This window comes from Heteronotia binoei, chromosome 19 (assembly GCF_032191835.1).
Source record: "Heteronotia binoei isolate CCM8104 ecotype False Entrance Well chromosome 19, APGP_CSIRO_Hbin_v1, whole genome shotgun sequence".
NCBI lineage: Eukaryota > Metazoa > Chordata > Lepidosauria > Squamata > Gekkonidae > Heteronotia > Heteronotia binoei.
In genome coordinates, this window is record NC_083241.1 from 21,659,380 (window position 1) to 21,681,196 (window position 21,817).

At 49.6% G+C, this 21,817-nt stretch overlaps 1 protein-coding gene across 1 annotated transcript in view; it reads right to left on the minus strand.

The window, feature by feature from the left end:
* Positions 1 to 21,817, minus strand: part of ADAMTSL3 (ADAMTS like 3) — a 378,645-nt gene that overhangs the window by 184,103 nt on the left and 172,725 nt on the right. The window contains exon 4 of the mRNA XM_060259735.1: positions 15,957 to 16,002. Within this exon, the coding sequence (XP_060115718.1) occupies positions 15,957 to 16,002 (46 nt within the window). The remainder of the gene's footprint in view (positions 1 to 15,956; positions 16,003 to 21,817) is intronic.

The following is a 21,817-nucleotide window of genomic DNA, read 5'->3' on the forward strand; positions in this document are numbered from 1 at the left end:
AACTGTTTTTTGTAGGCTTTTTTCGCTTCCTCCAGGTTTTCCTGAATTCCCTTCCAGCCTTCACGAAGTCCCTCCCACCATTGTTGGCATGATGTTGGCTGGGATGGGCCGGCTGGGAGGGCGAGCGTAGGGAACGGTTTACCCTCGTAGCCATTGATGATTTGAAAAGGGGAGGTTTTGGTTGAGCTATGGAGGCTATTGTTGTAGCCGTATTCTGCAAAGGGGAGGAGATCTACCCAGTTGGACTGTTGGAAATTAATGAAACAGCGGAGGTATTGTTCTAGAAGGCCATTAACCCTCTCCGTCTGTCCGTCCGACTGGGGGTGGTAGGCAGAGCTCAGTCCTTGCTCAATGCCAGCTAGTTTGCAGAACTCCCGCCAGAAGTTGGCAACGAACTGCGTTCCGCGGTCACTAATGACCTTGTCTGGGAATGAGTGTAGGCGTACGATGTGAGTAAAAAAGAGCTGGGCAAGTTTTTTGGCTGTAGGTAATTGTTTGCAAGGAATGAAGTGAGCCTGCTTTGAAAAGGTGTCGACTACGACCAAGATGACTGTCTTGCCCTGTGAGGGCGGGAGCTCTACAATGAAATCCATGGAGACTACCGACCAAGGTCTGGTGGCTGTAGGGAGGGGAACCAGGTGGCCCGGAGGTTTGCCCCCCCTCCGTTTTGCCATGAGGCAAGTGGGGCATGAGAGTACAAATTCTGAAACATCTTTTTTCATTTTCGGCCACCAAAATTGGCGGGTGAGCAAGTTGAGTGTTTTGACATAGCCAAAGTGGCCGGCCAAGCGACTGGAGTGGCAGCGGTCTAAAACCTCCTTCCTGAGGGGATCGGGCACATAGATTTTTTCATTATGTAGCCAGAGCCCGTTCTCGGCCTTGACCAAGTGGGGGGGGGCGGTCAGTTTCATGTTTGTACTCTGAGAGGAATCGAGAAAGTAATTCTAAGTCCGGTGGATTGGTCTGTTTACCGGAGCGGGTGGTGACCCCCCCCGCGATGGCTGAGGGGGAAATTAGTGAGTCCACCACTTCTTCCCTGAGACTGTCGTGTTGGGGCAGGCGGGAAAGGGCGTCCGCTAAAAAGTTCTTTGAGCCCGGGATGTGTTTCAACACAAAATCAAACTTAGCAAAGAAGCCTGCCCACCGGATCTGTTTTGCAGTCATTTTGCGACGCCCAGTGAGGGCTTCCAGGTTTTTGTGATCGGTCCAGATTTCGAAGGGGACTCTCGCTCCTTCAAGCCAGGAGCGCCAGGTTTTTAAGGCAAACATGACTGCAAATGCCTCTTTGTCCCAGACCGACCAGTTTCTTTGTTCATTGGAAAATTTCCTGGAAATATAGGCACAGGGTCGGAGCGCCCCATTTTCTCCCCTCTGCATTAATATGGCTCCTACAGCGGCGTCGGAGGCGTCGCATTGGACCACAAAGGGCTTAAGTTCATCAGGATGAGCCAGCACAGGTTCGGAGGTGAAGAGGCGTTTTAGCTCAGTGAAAGCTTTTTGACAGTCAGGCGTCCACGTTAGGCGTGCGCCGGGTTTTTTAGCCTCGTCACCTTTCCCTTTAGTTTTGAGGAGTTCTGTAAGAGGGAGCATGACCGTGGCGAACCCCTTTATGAAGTCGCGGTAAAAATTAGCGAACCCGATAAAACTTTGTAACTGCTTGCGGGTTCGAGGGGGTTCCCAGTCTAACACCGCTTGGACCTTTGCGGGGTCCATGGACAATCCCTCCCCCGACACCCGGAAGCCCAAGTAATCCAGTTCGGTCTTGTGGAATTCACATTTTGACAATTTGGCATACAGTTTGTGTTTACAAAGGGTGCTTAACACTTTTCTGACCAAAGGCACATGAGACTTTAGATCTTGTGAATAGATAATGATGTCATCAAGGTACACCACCACCCCCTTGAACAGGAAGTCCCGCAGCACTTCATTAATAAAGTTCATAAAGACACCCGGGGCTCCCTGTAGCCCAAACGGCATGACAAGGTAATCAAACTGTCCCAGTGGGGTGTTGAAGGCTGTCTTCCACTCGTCCCCCTCTTTGATGCGGACGCGGAAGTATGCGTCTCGGAGGTCGAGTTTGGTAAATACTTTCCCCTTTGCTACAGTGTTTAATAAGTCCTTTATCAACGGGATCGGGTAGGCGTTGGACATGGAAATCCCGTTTATCGCACGAAAATCTGTGCAAAGCCTAAGAGACCCGTCCTTCTTCTTTCGGAACAGGACAGGGGCGGCATGGGGAGCTGTGGCGGGTCGAATAAAGCCACGCTTTAGATTTTTGTCCAAAAACTTTCGGAGTTCAGCTTTTTCCGCCCAACCCATGGAGTACAGTTTCGCTTTGGGAAGCTGCTGCCCTGGGATTAGCTCAATGGCACAGTCTGTAGGGCGGTGGGGCGGTAGCTCATCCGCTTCCTTCTCGCTAAATGCCAGCTTTAAGTCTCGGTACTCCTTGGGGATGGAGGCGACTTCCTCGAGTGTGAGGCACGCCCGCATGTTTTGGGGGGGAGCGTGCGGCCCCCACTCGGGGCGCCAGTGGTGATGCTCGCACCTCCAATCCGGGAACCGGACGAGCTGTTCCTCCCACCTTATGTCGGGTTGGTGGCGGGCGAGCCAAGCTGAGCCTACTACCACGTCGAAAGAGCAGGAGGGGGCGATTACAAAAGTCTCAATTCCCCAATGCTCCTCAGTCCCTACCGGGACCGCCTGAGTTTCTAAAGTACATGGTTCCCCTCTCATGGGCCCCCCGTCCATTTGCTGGAACTGCATCGGTTGTGGCAGGGGCGAAGTGGCTAATCCCAGCGCCTCAACTAGGCGGGGGGTGATCAAGTCCCTGTTACACCCTGAGTCGATTAGCGCTCGGGCGTGCATGAATCTCTTTAGGTTCGGGTTAAGGAGGGTGACGGCCATAAAAAGTAAACCCCCAGTTGCTCTCACCGTGAGGAGTGCCGGCTGTTGCTGGACCTGCTTTGCGGCACCCATTAAAGCAGGTCGCTGTCGTTTCCCGCCGACTCGGTATCGTCCGACTCCTCGGTCGATTCTTCGACTGCCGCCAGGCTGGTGGTAAAATCCTCGTCAGTCGCCAAGGAAGTGGCGACGGAGCCCCGACTGGGCTCCTTCGATCGGCTGCTCTTCTTCTTCTTTGGGCCCGGGGTGGTTGGCCGCGCCGTGGGTGGTGTGGATCCTGCTTTCCCAGGGCAGTTAGCAGCAAGATGATTTGGGTCCCCGCATTGGAAGCACTTGCGGGCGGGAGACGGGGTGGAGGTCGTCGGAGCCTTCTTCCCTTCAGATTTAGTTGGGGTGTGTTTGGCTCCCTTCCTCGCTAGTTGCTGTCTCCTCATCCCCACGTGTTGGAGGTTGGTCTCCACTTCCCCGGCCAGTTGGATCCAGCCGACCAGCGTGTCGGGCCTTCCCTGACTGTAACAGCGGTCGAGGATGCTCGGATTCAACCCGTTGATGAACGCGGTGTATTTCATGACCTCGTTCCATCCCCTCGCTGCCGCACAGTACCCCAGGAATTCGGTGGCGTACTCGCGGGTGGAGCGGTTGCCCTGTTCGATGCGTTGGAGGGCAGCGACCGCCTTCTCCTCCCGCAAGGGATCTCCATACTGGCGGAGCATCGCGTGCAGGAACCCTGCCACGGTAGCTAATTCGGGCTTTCTTCCCATGAAAAGCCCCACGTACCATTTGCGGGCCGCCCCTCTCAGTCGAGACGCGATGTGGTACACCCGACTGGCCTCGGTAGGGTAGTCGGCACCCCAGTGGGTGAAGAATGTGTCGCACTGAATAGTAAAGTATTCCACGTCCTCCGGATTCCCATCGAACGTAATCTTCAGCTCTCTTCCCCGTCCCTCGGCCCCTCCTGGCGCTCGCGGCGCCCCAGGCGGCGGTGCTGGGCCCGGTAGGGCCGGCGGGATCGGACCGGGTAGTGCAGGCGGCGCCGGGGCGGCCGGGGCCCCTGGTGCGGGCGGCGCCGGCGGTGCCGGGGCGGCTGGAGCCGGCGGAGCCGGAGGTGCCGGGGCCGCTGGGGCCGGCGGAGCCGGAGGTGCCGGGGCCGCTGGGGCCGGCGGAGCCGGAGGTGCCGGGGCCGCTGGGGCCGGCGGCGCCGGGGCAGCTGGAGCCTGCGGGGCGGGGGCCGGCGGGGCGACAGGCGGTTGCCCCAGTGGCAACACTCCATACGGTATCCCCAGGACCGCGGTTTGCAAAGTGCGGAGCTGGTCGTGGATAGCGCCCAGGTTCTGCTGCATCTCCTCGGCCATCGTCACGCGGGAACGGTGCACATCGCCGTGGATTTCCCGCACCCAATCGAATAATTCGTTGCGGAGGGTCCGGATCGGGTCTTCCCCCCCTCGGGGCTCCGCGGCCTCTGCCTGGCCCTCGTCGTCGTCTCCTGCCCCTCCTTCGCCCAACATGCTTCGATACCGCTGCTCCGCGGCGTCGATTGCTGCCGTGGACTTCCGCGGGCTCCAGGTTCGCGGGGCCGGGAAGGCGGCGTTGACCGAGAAGGGCGCTGGAACCTTAATTTTGCGTCGGACCCCCGTCACGTTTGGGTCGAGCGGCGGGTCCTCCGATGGGGTGGTGGGCTCTCCGTCGTCTGGTACTTTTGCCGCCATCGAGCCAAGCCTCCAGTACAGATAAGCCACGAACAATGGGATTACTGTTATAATGTCAGAACTCAAGAACTTCAAACGGATCCCATACTTAGTTACAAAGCTAGGATTTTATTGAAGAGAACTAGGTGCTGGAAAAGGCAAGATAACAGTAATGGCGAGAGCCAGCATCAGCTTGATTTTATACACGTAAAGCAAACATCTCACAAAGCCACAATTCACATTGTAGGGCGCAGCTGTCTTCTCACCATCACTATCAGTAGAGAGGATGCCTCCCTACTCCGAAGGCCAGGCTGTTCGGCTTCAAAGGGTCTCAGTGTGAGAATGTGCAGAGACAAGACATAACTCATTCTACAGCCCAAAATATTTTGGATACCAGTGGGGCAAGGTTAATTACTATTCAGGCACTCTAGGTTAAGCAGAGGTTACAACATGGAGTCAGTTTGGTTCAGTAACAATCCAGCTCCAAGCCACAATAAAACTACCATACAGCATTGGTCACATTACAGAGGACCAGCAGCAAAGATACAAGTTCTGACACCAACGAGGCCTCAACGCTAGCCTCCTGGATCGGGCTTTCCACCAGGCCCGCCCCACCACACTGGTAGGGTGGATGCAAGTGTCCGGAGAAGTTGAAACAAACATGAAGCGCATAGCCCTGCAATGGCAACAGCAGCAACGGGGAAAGGGGGGACATGAGGCTCGGTCGGGCACAAAGACTGAGGCCAAGAAAACGCCAGCCCAAGGGGGGACCCCAAAACCCACCACGGGTCGAAAATGCTTCCAATGCGGCGACCCAGGGCACCTGGCGGCAAACTGCCCGGAGAAACCTCGAGCCCCACCCCCCTTAACCCGAAGCCGCTGGCGGTGGGACCAAAGAAGATGCCAGGGAAGTCCAAGGAGCCCAGTTGGGGCAGCACCGCAACCTCGATGGTGCTTGACGAGGATACTATAATTGTGGATGCCCTAAGCGAGGAGTCGTGGGAGCCCGAACCGGCGGGAAACGAGAGTGACCTGCACTGAGGGGTGCCGGGAGGCAGGTCATGGATCTAACAGCACCATTACGGGTGAGAATAACTGGGGCCCTGTTCTTTGTCCCCTTGACTTTATTGAACCCAAAACTCAAGCGGTTTATGCACGCTCGAACCCTGATTGACTCTGGGTACACACGAGTGATTATCACCCCATGGCTGGTGGGTGCCCTTGGACTGTCTCGAACCCCCATAGCCCCCCCGATCCAATTTGAACAAATGGATGGGTCCGTAATGCGGGGGGGAGCCATGCGTAGAAGAGACTCAGGGCCTGCCAGTAGGATAGAAGAATATTGAGAGGTGGAAGTTTTTGACATTGCCCCTTCCTCCTCCTTCGATGTGATGCTAGGGGTTGGCTGGCTAGCCAGGCACCAGCCGGATATACAGTGGGGAGCACAAACCATAGATTTCACCGACAAATCGTGCGAGCACCACCACTGGCTAGAAAAATGGGGGCCAAATCCACCCCCAAAGAATGAAAAGATGTATGTGTCGGTAGAAGAGATCCGATCGATCCCAAGGGAGTACCGGGAGTTACGCTAAGTGTTTAGTGAGGAGGAAGCCAATGAACTACCTCCTCACCACAGTACTGACTGCGCCATTGAACTGATCCCGGGCCAAGAATTACCAAAGGCCAAACTGTACTCCATGGGGTGGGCGGAAAAGGCAGAATTGCGAAAGTTCATTGACAAGAACTTAAAAAGAAGTTTCATCAGGCCAGCAACCGCACCCCACGCCGCACCCGTCCTCTTCCGGAAGAAGAAGGATGGAAGTTTTAGGCTTTGCACTGACCAAACGGAACTTGACTACCTGGGGTTCCAGGTCTCCGTGTAGGGGTTGGCGATGGACCCAGCCAAAATACAAGCAGTGCTAGACTGGGAACCCCCAAGGACACGTAATCAGCTACAATCCTTCCTCGGATTCGCGAATTTCAAGGGGGTTCATTCAGGGGTTTGCTCAGGTGATGCTGCCTCTAACAGACCTACTTAAGACCAAGGGAAAGGGGCTGGAAGCTAAGAGACCTGGGGCCAAATTACCCTGGTTGCCAAGGTGCCAAGAGGCTTTCAACAAACTTAAGCACTTGTTCACAAGCGAACCGGTCCTCGCCCACCCAGATGAACTTAAGCCCTTCGTGGCCCAATGCAATGCCTCCGACGCGGCCATAGGAGCCATACTAATGCAGAGGGATGAGGAGGGGAGGTTAAGACCCTGCACCTATATCTCTAAAAAATCCTTGCAAGAGCAGCGTAACTGGTCAGTCTGGCACAAGGAGGTGTTTGCAGTGACTTTTGCTCTAAAGACTTGGCGCTCTTGGCTAGAGGAAGCGAGAGTCCTGTTCGAGATCTGGACCGACCAAAAAAACCTAGAAGCGCTCACTGGCCGCAGAAAGTTAACCACAAAACAAATCCAGCGGGCCAGGTTCTTTGCCAAATTCAACTTCACCCTCAAACACATCCCAGGGTCAAAGAACTTTCTGGCTGATGCCCTCTCCCAATTGTCCCAGCACGAGACCCAGAGGGAGGAGGTGGTAGACTCCATTATTCCCCCCTCCGCGGTGGTGGGAGCAGTGACAACCCGATTGGGGAAAAGAACAAAAGCTCCAGAGCCGTGGGGGGGCAGTAGGCTGATCGAGGAAACTGAGGAAGAGGGAACGGAGAGGCTGGAAGGGATTGTGAAAGGAGAAGGGGGGTTTTGGTACTACGAAGGGAGGTTTTACATTCCCAAAACCCTCCGCCAGGAAGTTTTACAACACTGCCATTACAACAAACTGGCGGGCCACTTTGGCTATGTAAAAACGTTACATCTGATCAATAGACAGTTTTGGTGGTCCCACATGAAAAAAGACATCTCAGAGTTTGTGGCCACCTGCCCTATTTGTATCATGGCAAAAAAACGGGGGGGGGGGGGACACCGGGACTCCTTCAACCCACCCCCACGGCAAATCGGCCCTGGTCAGTAGTGTCAATGGACTTTATTGTAGAATTCCCGGTGTCCCAAGGAAAGACAGTGATTTTAGTGGTAGTGGACACCTTTTCAAAGCAAGCCCACTTCATTCCATGCAAATAACTCCCCACGGCAAAGAAGTTGGCGTATTTATTTTTCCAGCATGTTGTTAAATTACACTAATTCCCTGACAAGGTCATTAGTGACCACGGGCCACAGTTCGTTGCCAACTTCTGGCGGGAGCTTTGCAGCCTGACAAGAATAGAGCAGGGGTTGAGTTCTGCCTACCACCCACAGACGGACGGACAGACAGAACGTATGAACGCCTTGCTGGAGCAGTACTTTAGGTGCTATGTGAATTACCAACAATCGAACTGGGTGGAGCTACTCCCCTTTGCCGAGCATGGATACAATAACAGCTTGCATAGTTCCACTAAGGCGACCCCCTTTCAGATTGTGAATGGTTATGAGGGGAAACCTTTCCCTATGCTGCCCAGCAGCCAAGAAGCCTCTTCACCCACCTCTTGCCAACAATGGCACTCAAAAAGGGATGGGTCGTTATCCAGGAGAACCTGGAAATGGCCAAGAAGGACTATAAAGCCCACTTCGATAAAAAGCATTCACCCAAATGGGATTTCAAAGTGGGAGAGACAGTTTTCCTATCCACCAAGAACTTACCACTGCCACAGACTTGCAGGAAACTGGCTTACAAATATCTGGGGCCGTTCAAGATAAAACGAGTGATAAACAAAGTGACAGTGGAACTGGAACTGCCTAAACTGTTTAGTAAAATTCACCCTGTTTTCTATTGCAGCCTTCTTCGGAAAGATCCTGGAATTATGTCTTGGCACCCCCGCCCTCCAGAGCCCAAACCTTTTCAAGTGATGGGCCAGAGTCATCATGAGGTGCAGGAAGTGCTGGATGCTAAATGAAGAGGGGGATTCTGTACTATTTAGTGCGCTGGAAATATTTCCCGCCTAGCTATGACAAATGGGTAAAATCATTAGATCTACGAGCCCCCCTTCTTCTCAAAAGATTTTACCTACTGCACCCAGAAAAACCCTGAGCAGGAGTTTAGGGGGGGCAGTATGTCAGGCAATCTAGCTTTTCCTGAAATAAAATGCTTAGCTTAATAGCTGCCATACTGAACTGCTGTTACTAACCATGAGAAAGACCTTGCATATCAAAGTAGAATGTTGTAGATTGTTGCCAGTGCTTGATGTGAACCTCTCTCTCCCTAATACTAACAAAAGCAAGAATTCCCCTTTGAAGATAAAGAGCCTCCAAGGACGAGCCTTTTGGCCATCCCAGGAAGACAAACCATAGGAATAAGATAAGAGAGAGGCACCTTGTGAACCTTCACACCTCTGCTCAGCAATGTTTAGAATTGTGGCTTTTGTTTAGAAACCTTTGATGTAGTTCTCTTAAGTATGCGTTGCACTGTTACATGGTATCAGTCCCAATTTCTTCGATCCTGTGCATATGGAGTATCAAATAAAGCCTAACTTTGTATCTACTCAACGTCTGGTTGATTTGAAACCTTATTGCCTGACAAGAACAGCTTCCTGCTGAAGCTGGCAAAGACAAGGCAGAAGGAGCTGAGAACTTCATCAGCCTCAGAGTTTCAAAGAGTGAGGACAGGATGGGGAATGGGGAGAAAAGAGCCGCAGTTCTGATTAAAGCCCTGGTGGGCTGGGTGAGGCCTGTGGGCCACACGTTTGACACCTCTGTCACTGTGCTAAAGCATGGTGGCTTCACAGTCATCATTCAGCATTAGGCACCAAAACCAAGACTCAAAAAAGAACTGAAAAAGTTGGTGACATGTCTAAAATTTGGTAAAACGACTTTAAAGTAGAGGTAAGTCTGTAGCACATGAAAATAATAGTTTCCAAAAAGAATCTTGTGAGTTCCTCCTTCATTTCCCTCTTGAGAGTTCCAGCACCTCTTTTTCCAGAAAAAGACCCTGCTTATACTCCTCCTGAATTTTGACTCTACTTGGACCAATTTCTTTCCTTTGGGGTGGAGTTTCTGATTTCCTCTACCCACCTCTCCCTCCCTTCCTCATCTCCTTCCACCTGTCCCTTATTTATTTATTTAAATTTCTGTCCCACCCTCTCCGCAAGCGGACTTAGGGCAACTAACATCATTCATTTTTACAAATTAAAAACCAATAAAAATAGCTACTGTTTAAAATTATTTTAAAAAACATTTCATTTCATGGTGCTGTATCACTACAATATAATATAAGCGGTGATCATATGGTACTCTATAATGATGTAGGGTGGCAGCTCTCTCCCGCTTAGATCTCAAAGGCCTGTCAAAACAGTTTGGTCTTACAGGCCCTGCAGAAAGTAGAGATTCCGCAGGGCCCTTATGGCCTCCGGGACAGCATTCCACAATTCTGGTGCTGCCATCGAGAAGGACCTAGCTCGCGTCAGCCACAACCTAGCCTCCTTTGGTCCAGGGATGGACAATAGATTTTTTGTCCCTGAACACTGTGCTCTCCGGGAAACATGGGGAGAAAGGCGGTCCCGCAGATACACAGGCCCCTGACCATAGAGGGCTTTAAAGGTCACCTTGAAACGGACTCAGAACACAACAGGTAGCCAGTGCAGCTCTCTCAGCACTAGCCGAATGTGCTCCCACCGGGGAGCTCCATTAACAACCGTGCTGCAGCGTTCTGCACTAGCTGTAGTTTCCGAGTCAGCGCCAAGGGTAGCCCCATGTAGAGAGCATTACAGTGATCTATTCTTGAGGTGACCATAGCATGGATCGCCACTGCTAAGTCGTTGCGCTCCAGGAAAGGGGCCAACTGCCGCACCCACCAAAGATGAAAAAAGGCGGATCTAGTAGTGGCTGCTACTTGGGCCTTCATTGTAAGAGAAGACTCAAGAAGCACACCCAAGCTCTTGACCTTAGGGGCCGGTATTAGTGACACTCCGTCAAGAGCCGGCAGAGGGATCTCCCCCCCCCCCCGACCACCCCGTCTCAGGTAGAGAACCTCCGTCTTCGTCGGATTCAGCTTCAACCGACTCCGTCTGAGCCAAGATGCTATGGCTTGAAGAGCCAGGTCTAGATTTTCCGGGGTACAGTCGGACTGACCACCCATCAATAGATAGAGCTGGGTGTTGTCTGTGTATTGGTGACATCCCAGCCCATACCTCCTGACAATCTGGGCAAGGGGGCACATATTTTATTTCATTCGATTTATATATAGATGTTGAATAACATCGGGGACAGAACCGCACCCTGTGGCACACAACATATAAGTGGGTGCCTTCAGGATGATTTCTCCCCTATCACCACCCTTTGTCTCCGATCTTGGAGAAAAGAGACCAACCACTGGAAGGCAGTCCCCTGAATCCCCACGTCGGCAAGGCGGCTAGTCAGTAGCTGATGGTCAACCGTATCAAATGCGGCTGACAGATCTAATAATAACAGCACCGCTGAGCCGCCCCGATCCAGATGTCGCATGAGGTCAACTATGAGGGTGACCAGAACCGTCTCCATTCCGTGGCCTGGTCGAAAGCCGGACTGGAATGGATCCAGTGCAGAAGTGTCATCCAGGAATCCCTGTAGCTGAGTTGCCGCCGCCCACTCTATAACCTTACCCCAAAAGGGAAGGTTTGATACCGGCTGATAGTTCGCCAATACGGCCAGATCTGCAGATGATTTTTTCAAGAGGGGACGGACCACAGCCTCTTTAAGAGGTGTGGGAAAGATCCCTTCTACCAGGGATCTGTTGACAATACCCTGTAGTGACTCATGTAATAGCGCCTGGCTAGCTTTTATAAGCCAGGGCGGGCACAGGTCCAACCCACAGGTCGTAGGGCGTACAGCGAAAAGGATCCAGGCTGAGTGGATTGAAGGAATCTAGATTTGGACCAGAAGACACGCTCAGTGCCTCAAGTTCTCTCACTGTATCAATTATGGCGGGGAGGTCGTGTCGGAGCGACGAGACCTTATCTGCAAAAAAACTCGCAAAAGCCTCACAGACAATTTCCAATTCGCTAACGTTTGATTTACCTTGCAGTAAAATTGTTAATGATTGAATTATACTAAACAATCGTGCTGGGCGCGAGGTCGCAGATGCAATCCAGGACGCAAAGTAAGCCTTCTTTGTGGCCTGGACTGACATCTCATAGGTCCGCATAAATGACCTATAAGGTGTTCTCGTAGCTGCGTCGCGAGTACGTCGGCACTGTCTCTCTAGTCGTCTCAGTCGCCGTTTCATTGACCACAACTCCGGGGTATACCATGGACCGGATCATGAATGAGGATGGAGAGGACGTCATGGAGCAATCTCGTCAATGGCTGTGGAAAGCTGGCTATTCCAGATCTCCACCAGCTCATCTAACGAGTCACCAGAGGGCCAGAGATCCCGTAAAGCCATTTGAAGCCACAGAGGGTCCATCTGCCTTCGCGGGCGAGCTAGAGCTTGCTCACTGCCTAAACGGGGTAGGGGTGGTGTATCCACACGGACCCTCAGGACATAGTGGTCAGACCATGGCACTGCCTTGGCAGAAATCTGATCCACTGCAACTCCCACCGCAAAGATCAGGTCTAACATGTGTCCAGCCTGATGTGTGGGCGCTGTTATATATTGTGAGAGTCCCAGTGCTGCCATGGAAGACACTAGATCCATCGCCCGAATGGAAGCCACGTCCTCGGCATGGACATTGAAGTCACCCAGGACTATAAGCCGAGGATGCTCCAATGCCCTGCCTGCTACAGCCTCCATCAGGAATGGTAAGGCACTGGCCGGTGCATTAGGCGGACGGTACACCAGCCAGATTGCCAACCTCTCCCCAAAATCCCACATCAGGCCAGCACACTCTATGCCCACAATCCTTGGCGGCAGAAATGCCCTGAAGGAGCAATCCTGCCATATGAAAAAGGCACCCCTCCCCCCCCGCCCACTAGTCTGAGCTTGGTGAAGAACGGAGAACCCAGGGGGGCTACTTGGGAGAGCAATCATCTCCCCATCCTGCACCCAGGTCTCTGTCACGCAAGCAGGTCAATGTCCTGCCTGATTAAAAAATCCTGCAGAACTGAGGTTTTATTATTTATGGACCTGGCATTGCACAATACCAGGGACGGAGGCGAGTGCTTCCACTTGGCCCCCATACCCGCTATCATTGGGATGGGACACAGGCTGGAAGGGGAGCGAGCCCTCTTGTGTCTCAGTCTCCTTCCATTCCAATTTTGCCTGTTCACACTGCTGTACTTTCCCCTTCCCAGGATCACTGGAATCCCTGGCCAGACATCTCTTACTGATGGTCTTCACAGAGTCTCAGATCACCAGCAGCGTGCACATCAAAGTATCCTGCTCCTCCCACCCATTCACTTAACCTAACACTCTATCCACTAATGTTTCTTATGACCTGATTAAAACTTGTTCCTACTGCTAATATATATATTTTTAATCCTAGCCAATTAGTTTATAAACCCTCCCCCCCCCCCGAGTCATTGTCTGGCCCTGCCAGTCTGGGACTCCTTTCCTGGGTGTCCTTCCAACCAGGCAGGCCTAACTGTTTCAGGGTAGACCAGGCAAACCTGGGGATATTCTCTTCTCTGGTCTAGGCCTGGGCTTCCCCCAGTGCTGACTGATGTCATCAGCTTGCGATGAGGAGCTTTGGCTGTGGCAACAACCAATCCTCTCTTGCTCTTTTTTCTATGAGGCAGTGACATGCAAGGAAGCAAACAGCCATAGAGCAGCAGAAGGAGGAGGAGGAGTGTGGGGGAAATCGGGGAAGAGAAAGAAAAAGGTATAAACTGCTGCTACCACGTGGGAAGAGCTATGATCATTCCTGTGCCTTCTTATAGCAATATACCCTATCAGATTAATGTTAAAAAAAAATGTTTGAACATTTGCCACATGGTGATAAAAACGCCTCATTACCGTGGTGGGGGGAAATAGAACCCAGGGCACTGTGGTCCCACATTCATGGTTCTGTCAGAAGGCAGTGGGAGGAAACATTACACATGCAAACAAATGGACTCAGATCCGATTGTTAAACCCCTGATCTTAGCCATGGCACAGACTTATTTCTCAGGTTTGAGTTTCAGATTCATTCTTGGCTTTTCCTCTGATTCCAACTCCCTGGCTCAATGCATGCTGGGAGGGGCTGCAGACAACTCTGTAGGAACCTGTATTAGGAGACCGCCCCCCTCACTGGCTTAACAACAGAGCCCCACTATCCAAAGTGAAAACCTTCTGGAGAAAGATGCAAGAGACATTCCACAGCACCACCTATAAGACAGTTCAGTGTCGGACAAGAAGAACACCACAGCCAATTTGTTTTACAAACTGCATTTGCAAAAGCACATGCAGATAAAGGTTACACTTAACAGTTGCTTCAAAAGAAGAATCATGTTCCAAAAAGACACACGCTCACTAAACGGGCAAAGAAACCCTGAAATGGATTATACAAAATTCACTGCTGTAAAGAACAAAGGAAAAACAAAAGAATTGAGCATGCTTTGTTTTAAATAATGGAATGTCTCTCGGGACTTGATTTCACAGCTTGTATGAGAAACAGCATAAAACAGCTGCTAAAGGAAACAGAAACTTAAGTTGCCATCCCTGAGAATCGTAAGAGTTGGAAGTGTCCATAGAGGCCATCTCGTCCTACCCCCTGCTCAATGAAGGATCAGTCCAGAGCATCCCTGACAAGTGTCCATCCAGCTGCTGCCTAAAGATTGCCAGAGAAAGGGAACTCTCCACCCCCCTCCACAGCTGATTCCAGGGAGAAGAGAACAGGTTACACTGCAGCTACATGTAATGCAGAGAGCCAGTTTGGTGTAGTGGTTAAGTGTGTGGACTTTTATCTAGGAAAACCCCACTTGATTCCCCACCCCTCCACTTGCGCCTGCTGGAATGGCCTTGGGTCAGCCATAGCTCTGGCAGAGGTTGTCCTTGAAAGGGCGGCTTCTGGGAGAGCTCTCTCAGCCCCACCTACCACACAGGGTGTCTGTTGTGCAGGAGGAAGATACAGGAGATTGTAAGCCACTCTGAGGATATATATCCAATATCTTCTTCTCCTCCTCCTTCTAATGAAGCCAGTGCACCCTCTTCTGCTTTGCAAAGGGATGCCTCAGAGAAGAGAGGGGAAGAAGGAAATTGTGTAGCCTCCCCAGACCTTTCTCCCCTTCCCTTCCCATTGTTTACATAAAACAACAGTGCCGTCATGTTAAACCTTCCAAGTCATGATGATGGCATTTCAGAAGATAAACATGAAAATCCATAAAGATATAATTTAGCTTTCTTGTGTGAGAGGACTAAAAGGCCATCATGGAATCTCCAGAAGAAATGAAGAGGATTTTGAGAGGGATTTTTGAAGGTTGAATAGAACATAAATGGATGACCTGATTTCACTGGAAACCAGAAGTTAAGCAGAGTCAGCCCTGGTTCGTATTGCATGGTAGTCCAGAGGCAGCCAATGGCAAACCACCTCTGTTAAATTCTTTCTTTAAAGAACACAGAGAAACACAAATATTTTTTAAAACTTTTAAAAAACATGCTTAAAGCATTAGCACTCATGAGTCTTATAGGTGCTTTCTTTGTATCTCTCCCATATGATCCAGGGAACTGGGCAAAGGAAGCTCTCGCTCTTTCCCTCCTTCCCTGAGGGAGGAGCCTCAGCCAATGGCAAAAACAAAGGCTTTGCTCTGTAGCTCCTTTGCGATTGAGCAAGCCTGGCACAGCAAGCTGTGATGCAGACGGAAGCAAGAGAGGGAGAAAGAAGCAGATGACAGCCAGTTGCTCAGGGGCCTGATAGGAGCCCTCTGGGGACCTAATTCATCCCCCAGGCCACATGTTTGACACCCCTGCCCTGCCTTAATTTGGCTGCAACTTGAAGACACTTCCAACACCGGAACATAACAGGAGAGCACAAATATTTAGGATCAAAGAGTCAGCATGACTTACAGAACACCTGCATGCAGAAGCTTACAAGTAATGCAAAGTGGGAAGAAATGGTAGTAGGGGTGATATGTGTCTCCCCTCCCTAATCGCTGGCCTCTTCAGGTACCATCCCCAAATCTTCCAACCTGAAGTTGGCAACCCTGTATTCTATGCACATTTCTAGCAACACAGCCAAAGAGGTCCATGTAGCCATTTCCATAACCCACTGATTGACCAGGCTGCCCCTGGGTCTTAAAAGTGATTAACATTGGTTCTGTATTTTAAGGGAGTCAGAAAAGCACACTGTAATAACTTAGGTTCATGACACACAAATGTTTAGTTTGAAAAACTGACTGCCGTTGCTAGGCAAAAAGAAACTTACAAGGCTCTTCCTTGATTTTTACATAAGCCAGCAGGATGTCACTTGACTTAGGGGAAAACAAGAAGAATAAAAAAGTCTATCATACTTACATTATTGCTGCAGCTTTTATATCGGATATTCCTGCCTTCACAGTTCCTGGAAAAGAAACAAAGTTTGAATGCAATGACTAAGTAGAAGTAACGTTAAAATACTATCCTTTCCCATAAATTATGTTCTCAAATATTGGACAGATATTTCAGCTTCTCAGATTCAATGCCATTTGGAAGATGAACAAGTTAGCATGGCTATCTGAGGAAGCGGTCTGGCTTTTCCTGTTGGGCTGACAGCCGTGCAAAATTCCAGCCTACTTCTGAAATATCATGCACCAGAAGCTATATAATTTACTGGCAGCCAGTTTTGAGAAATGATTTACATGGTGAATAATGCATGCAACTCTCTCAACTGAATGAGAGTTGGTCCCCCTGCAAAGGGAGGAATTGGGGAAACTAGGTAGTGTCAAGCATGCATATTGCTAAGTGCCATGATGGTTTCTTAGACAGAGAGCAGGCCACTAGTATCCACCGCCCCCCTCCTCTTTCCAACGGATGGGCAAGCAGTAAATCTATCTAGCCCAAGGATGTTTACGCTACTGCCTAGCTGGTAAAGCTGTGAGGTGCCTCTCCCCCGGATTCACACAGACAGTTCTTATCAGGTCTCGGAGAAGTGTGAGAAAGGGAGATGTTTTTAATAGCCTAAATTCCTTAGTAATAAAAAAGATACTGTGTATTAACCTTTGAACCCGTGACTCAAATGACATCTTTATACTATCCTTTGAAGTAATCCTATATAGCAACTATGTACCCATGTATACGTTATTACTTCCAAGGATTCTGTCCTTGGTAAAGCTTCTGAGTTTCTACAATAAAGCAACTTTTGATTCAACAACAAAAGACTGGTTATTGAGAAATATCGATGCTTGAATTTTGGAAGTAATCTCACTTGGGGACGTAAGCGAACTAAAAACTTTCTAACCATATGGCGGAGAGAACTCTAGATAATGGAAAAGCTCCCGACAATCTGGAACAATCGATTGGTGAAGAACAAAGACCCAGGACCGACCCTAAACAACCTCTGTGGCATATGATCAATGCACGGAGAGTGGCAGGACGGAGGTCCCCGCTGCACATATAGCAACTAGTCATCACCCCAAAAGCGTGGGAGCCCAGAAGGTCCACCAGCTTGATAGATGAAGCACCCAGTCGGAGAGAGGCGATCCTGGCGCTGCCCTCCCTACGCTCGAGAATGGGAGAAAACAGTGACCACAGCACTTCGGAGGTGAGCAGAGGGAATGGTCGGGATGAGAGAGAGGACCCATGCCCTGACCCGGATTCAGGAGAGGAGGAGGAACAAAATCCAGATCCTCGGGATTTCCTCCCAACGATGAGATTGGAGATGGCAGAAATGTCCAAGGGATTGAGAGACGAAATGCAAGCAAACGCTACATTCATGGCCCAAGAAGTGAGAAGGCAATTAGAGCAGGTACTAAAACGACGGGGGCCGAGAGAGAGGTAACCATCGCTGCCTCCCCCTCCTGTGCTGCAACAGCCCCGATTACCACAACCGCCACCACCGCAGCCGCGCGACTACGGGAGGGGCTACGAACTAGATGCCACCTTCAACGGGGATCCTGAAGAGGTGGAGTATTTCTCCATACAAGCCAATAGCTTTATGTTCTATTGGGGGAACACTTTCCCCGATGAATTCAGCAGAGTGGACTATCTAGGATCGAAGCTGAAAGGAGTGGCTAAGAGGTGGTATGTGAGCCTGTACGAGACCAGAAGATCCGAACTTGACACTGTGGCAGCGTTTCTATGAGTGCTGCTGACCCAGTATGAAGATCCGCTACAGGTGACCTGAGCCCTCACTGCTCTACGGGACCTGCAACAAGGGTCCAAGGCCATAAGAGTACGCTGCCAAATTCCGAGCAAATGTGGCCAAAGTGAGTGGGTGGAACAAGCAAATGAAAATAGAGCAATTCCAGAGGGGCCTGAACGCGAGCGTGCTGGATCAAGCCCTCCAACAGGCTCGCCCCATCATGTTGGTGGGGTGGGTGCATCTAGCCGGTGAAGTAGAAACTAATATGAAACGAGTGACTCTCCAGTGCCAACAGCAGCAAGGAGGTAAGGGGGACGTGAGTCTCGGCTGGGGGCAAAAACAGAGGGATGGAAAGCAAGCCAGGTGGGGGGAACCACTAAACCGACCCCCCCCCAGACATTGCTTTCAGTGTGGTGACCCAAACCACCTAGCAGCCTAATGCCCTGAACGGCCTCGAGGCCCTCCCCCTTACTCTGAAGACCAGCGCACTCAAAGGGAAAGGGTAGCCATAGCTGAGATTATTCTATGTCCTGCTCATGAGTACTTCAGGCTTGAGCACCAGGTACTTTGGACAGGGGAAGGAATTATGGAAAACCCTGCCAGCTAGCTGAAAATATCTCACTGGCTTTGTTCTCCTCTGCTCTATTCACAGAGCAGCCTCACGTGCCCACAGACACATGTCAAAGTGTTCTTGGTCCTTTGGACCTTAGGCAAAGGGTCATAAATTATATTTGAGTCCAGTAGCAGCGCAAAGACCAACCACGTTTTTCCAGGGTATATGCTTTCAAGAGTTATTAAAGCTCCCTTCATCAGATGCAGTATTGGGAGAAGGGAGCTTTGACTCTTGAAGGCAGAGACCCTGGAAATCTTGTTGGTCTTGAGGGGGCTCCTGTGTCAAGGGTCCTTGCCAGGTCTTTTCACAAAAATTGTGCAAAAGCATACAAAATTCATTCCAAAGATATAAATCACATAGAGAGCCATCAATTGAAATAATATGGGCGTTTAAGAGAAGTCCGTCTGAGGACCTTGTCAGTTGGCTTGTGAAGAAGCTGCAAATGCAGCGGAACGCGATTTAAGCCGGTGATTGCGTGAAGGCAAGATTTTCTCCTTCGGAAGCCAACATCAGTGGAAGGACTTCGTTTGGAATTTACTTCTGAGTAGTAGTACTCCTTATAGACTTTTTGGAATTTTCCGGAGTCATCCTTGGGAACTGTGTTTTTGTATGGGACTTTATGCTCTCGATGTGATTTGTATCTTTGGAATGAATTTCGGATGCTTTTGGACAGTATAATATAGATTTTTGTAAATTTGTCATAAGTGTTATATATTTCTGACACAGTTGTTTTTTAGACTTGTTTATATTGTGTTGCCATTGTTTACTCTGTTTGAGGTCTTTTTTTGTAACAGGAACTCCTTTGCATATTAGGTCATATCTACTGGTGTAGCCAATCCTCCAAGAGTTTACAGTAGGCCATGTAAGAAGAGCCCTGAAAGCTTTTGAAGGATTGGCTACATAAGAGGGGTGAGCAAAGGAGTTCCTGCTACAAAAAAAGCCCTGGTCCTTGCCATTTTTCTACTTCTGTACACTGGATGTCTTAAGAATGAGGGGGCGATGCACTATGCTTGCTTCGCCTTTGGTGGCAGCTACAAGCATAGCCAGCTTCAAGAGGGGGTTAGATAAAAATATGGAGCAGAGGTCCATTAGTGGCTATTAGCCACAGTGTGTGTGTGTGTGTATAAAAATTTTTGGCCACTGTGTGACACAGAGTGTTGGACTGGATGGGCCATTGGCCTGATCCAACATGGCTTCTCTTATGTTCTTATGCCTTAGCTATGCTCTGTCCATTGTAATAAGTACATGGATTCATTTCAGCCCTGCAGAAAGGAGGAGGCCAGTACCTCAACATCACGTTTATTTTTTTCCAGAGACAGCTCAGCTGCCAAGTGTCTAGGGAGAAAAGGTGGTGGTGGGAACTCATTTGTATTGCTTTTCGCAGACTTTTCTGCACTGTATTTTGGTGGGCTGCATAACAGCCCTTGATAAGGTATAAAGGACTGGCAACCCCCAAAGTTGAGCCAGTTCTGACACAGCCACATATCACTACTGTTCTACCTATCAATAAAGCCAGCTTTCTGAATACACTGGAAGCCTCCTTTAATTGAGGATAGTCGCAGAGCTGACATCCTGGACTTAAATCTTGTCCTTCAACTTCAGACCAACATGGCTTCCCACTTGAAGCTGTCTTCATGGAATGCACCAGATTAAGTGGAAGGCTGGCTCGGAGAGAGAGGGAAGTCTTGCTCCCCACCCAGCATTTTGGTTTTGTTACATTTTTTTTTTCATTGCAAGATATTTTGGGTCCCCTCTGGAGATAAGAGACCCTGTATTCAGGCTGCCATTATGAAAGGAATACTTAATTCTTCCTAAACAGGGAAGGCTGACTTCCATATTATGAATTGAGGAGTGCTGAGAACTGCAGTGGGCACCAGGGATCGGCACGGAATGCGAAAATGGTGGTTCGTTTTGTGGTTTGGTGGTTCGATTCAGTTCATGCCCCCCCATTTTCTGAATGATTTGTGGTTCATTGGGTTTGAGAAGGCATAGAACAGCCCCTGAGTGGGCTAGAGATGCCAAACTCATGGCAAACTCTTCAGCAGGCTCTCTTCTACCTGCTCGCCAAATTTGGTGCAAACTGGATTTCAGGGGGCCAAGCTACAGCCCCCCAAAGCAGGTGCCCCCATCCAGTTAGTTTCACTGGAAACTGACCAGAAACACAGGGGGCTGGGGATAGCAAAGCTGCTGCTTCTAGTCAGTTTCACTGGAAACTGACTAGAAGCACAAGGGGCTGGGGAATCATGCCAGGCTATCTGGAAAAACAAATCAAATAACATGCCAAGAAAAAAAGGCCAGTTTGTTTCTGTGTTCAAGTACAGAGGGATCAGAGGAACCAGTTCAGATCAAACCACAAACTGGCCACTTTTAGTACAAATCACAACCTGTGGTTTGGGTCGTGCCCATCCTTAGTGGGTACACAATGCCACTGCAAAAATGCTGTCTGGAATGGGCCATAGGAACCATATCATTCTAGAGATGCTGCACCAATGCTGGCTCTTATTGGCTTCCAGACCCAATTCAAAGTGCTGGTAACCTGGGACATACCTTAAGAACAACCCACTTCTTAACAAACCTATCCAACCATTACAAACGTTTTTAGGAAACCAGCTTCAGGTGCCCCATCTTCTGCTAGATGGGTGGCAACAAAAAAAAGGGTCATGGCACCAAAATTATGGAATTCCCTCTGCAAGAATATCTATCTCTCCCCTCCTACCACTACATCTTCTGCCAGCGGGTGATGACTTCCATTCCCTCTGGTATACCCTCACTGACCTTTGTTCTTGTTTGTCTTTAATTGCTGCTTTTTAATAGATGTATGCTTGTTTTTAAAAGCTGGTTTTAATGTCTTTTTAAATTGTATGCTGCCTCAAAGGCCCTAGTTGGCCAGACTGAGAGCATACGAATGTTTTAAATCAATAAATAATATTGTGCAAAGTCTTGCAAATTTTGTCAATGAAACACAGACTTTCAGCCTGTCTTCTAAAGACTGCATAATCCTGTATCACTTATAGCCTTTCTTGTGCATAATATCATGTATAAACAATTTTTTATTAGTAACATATGGTAGCAGAACTATATCTACAACTTATAAAAAGCTTAAGATAAAAGAAAGATCTTTCTACCCCATATCTTACTTTCCCCCCACCCCTCCCTCCGTTACTTGACCCCCGCCAGTGTTATTTTCTTTTAAAAAAACAAGTATTAAAGGTACCCTTAACTATTAAGAAAAAACAAAAAAACCCCCAAAAGTTATATTCTTATTTTAAAAATCTTAATCCTCATCAAAGATTGTCCAATGCCCTTTTATTTTCCACTCTTTTTCTACGTATCTTCTGAATTTCTTCCACTCCAACTTAAAAAGTTCCAAATCATAGTCTCTTAGTTTTCTTGTTAATTTTTCCATTTCACTCCATGACATAACTTTTGTAATCCAATCCCATTTCTCTGGTATTTTTTCTTGCTTCCACAGCTGCGCATACA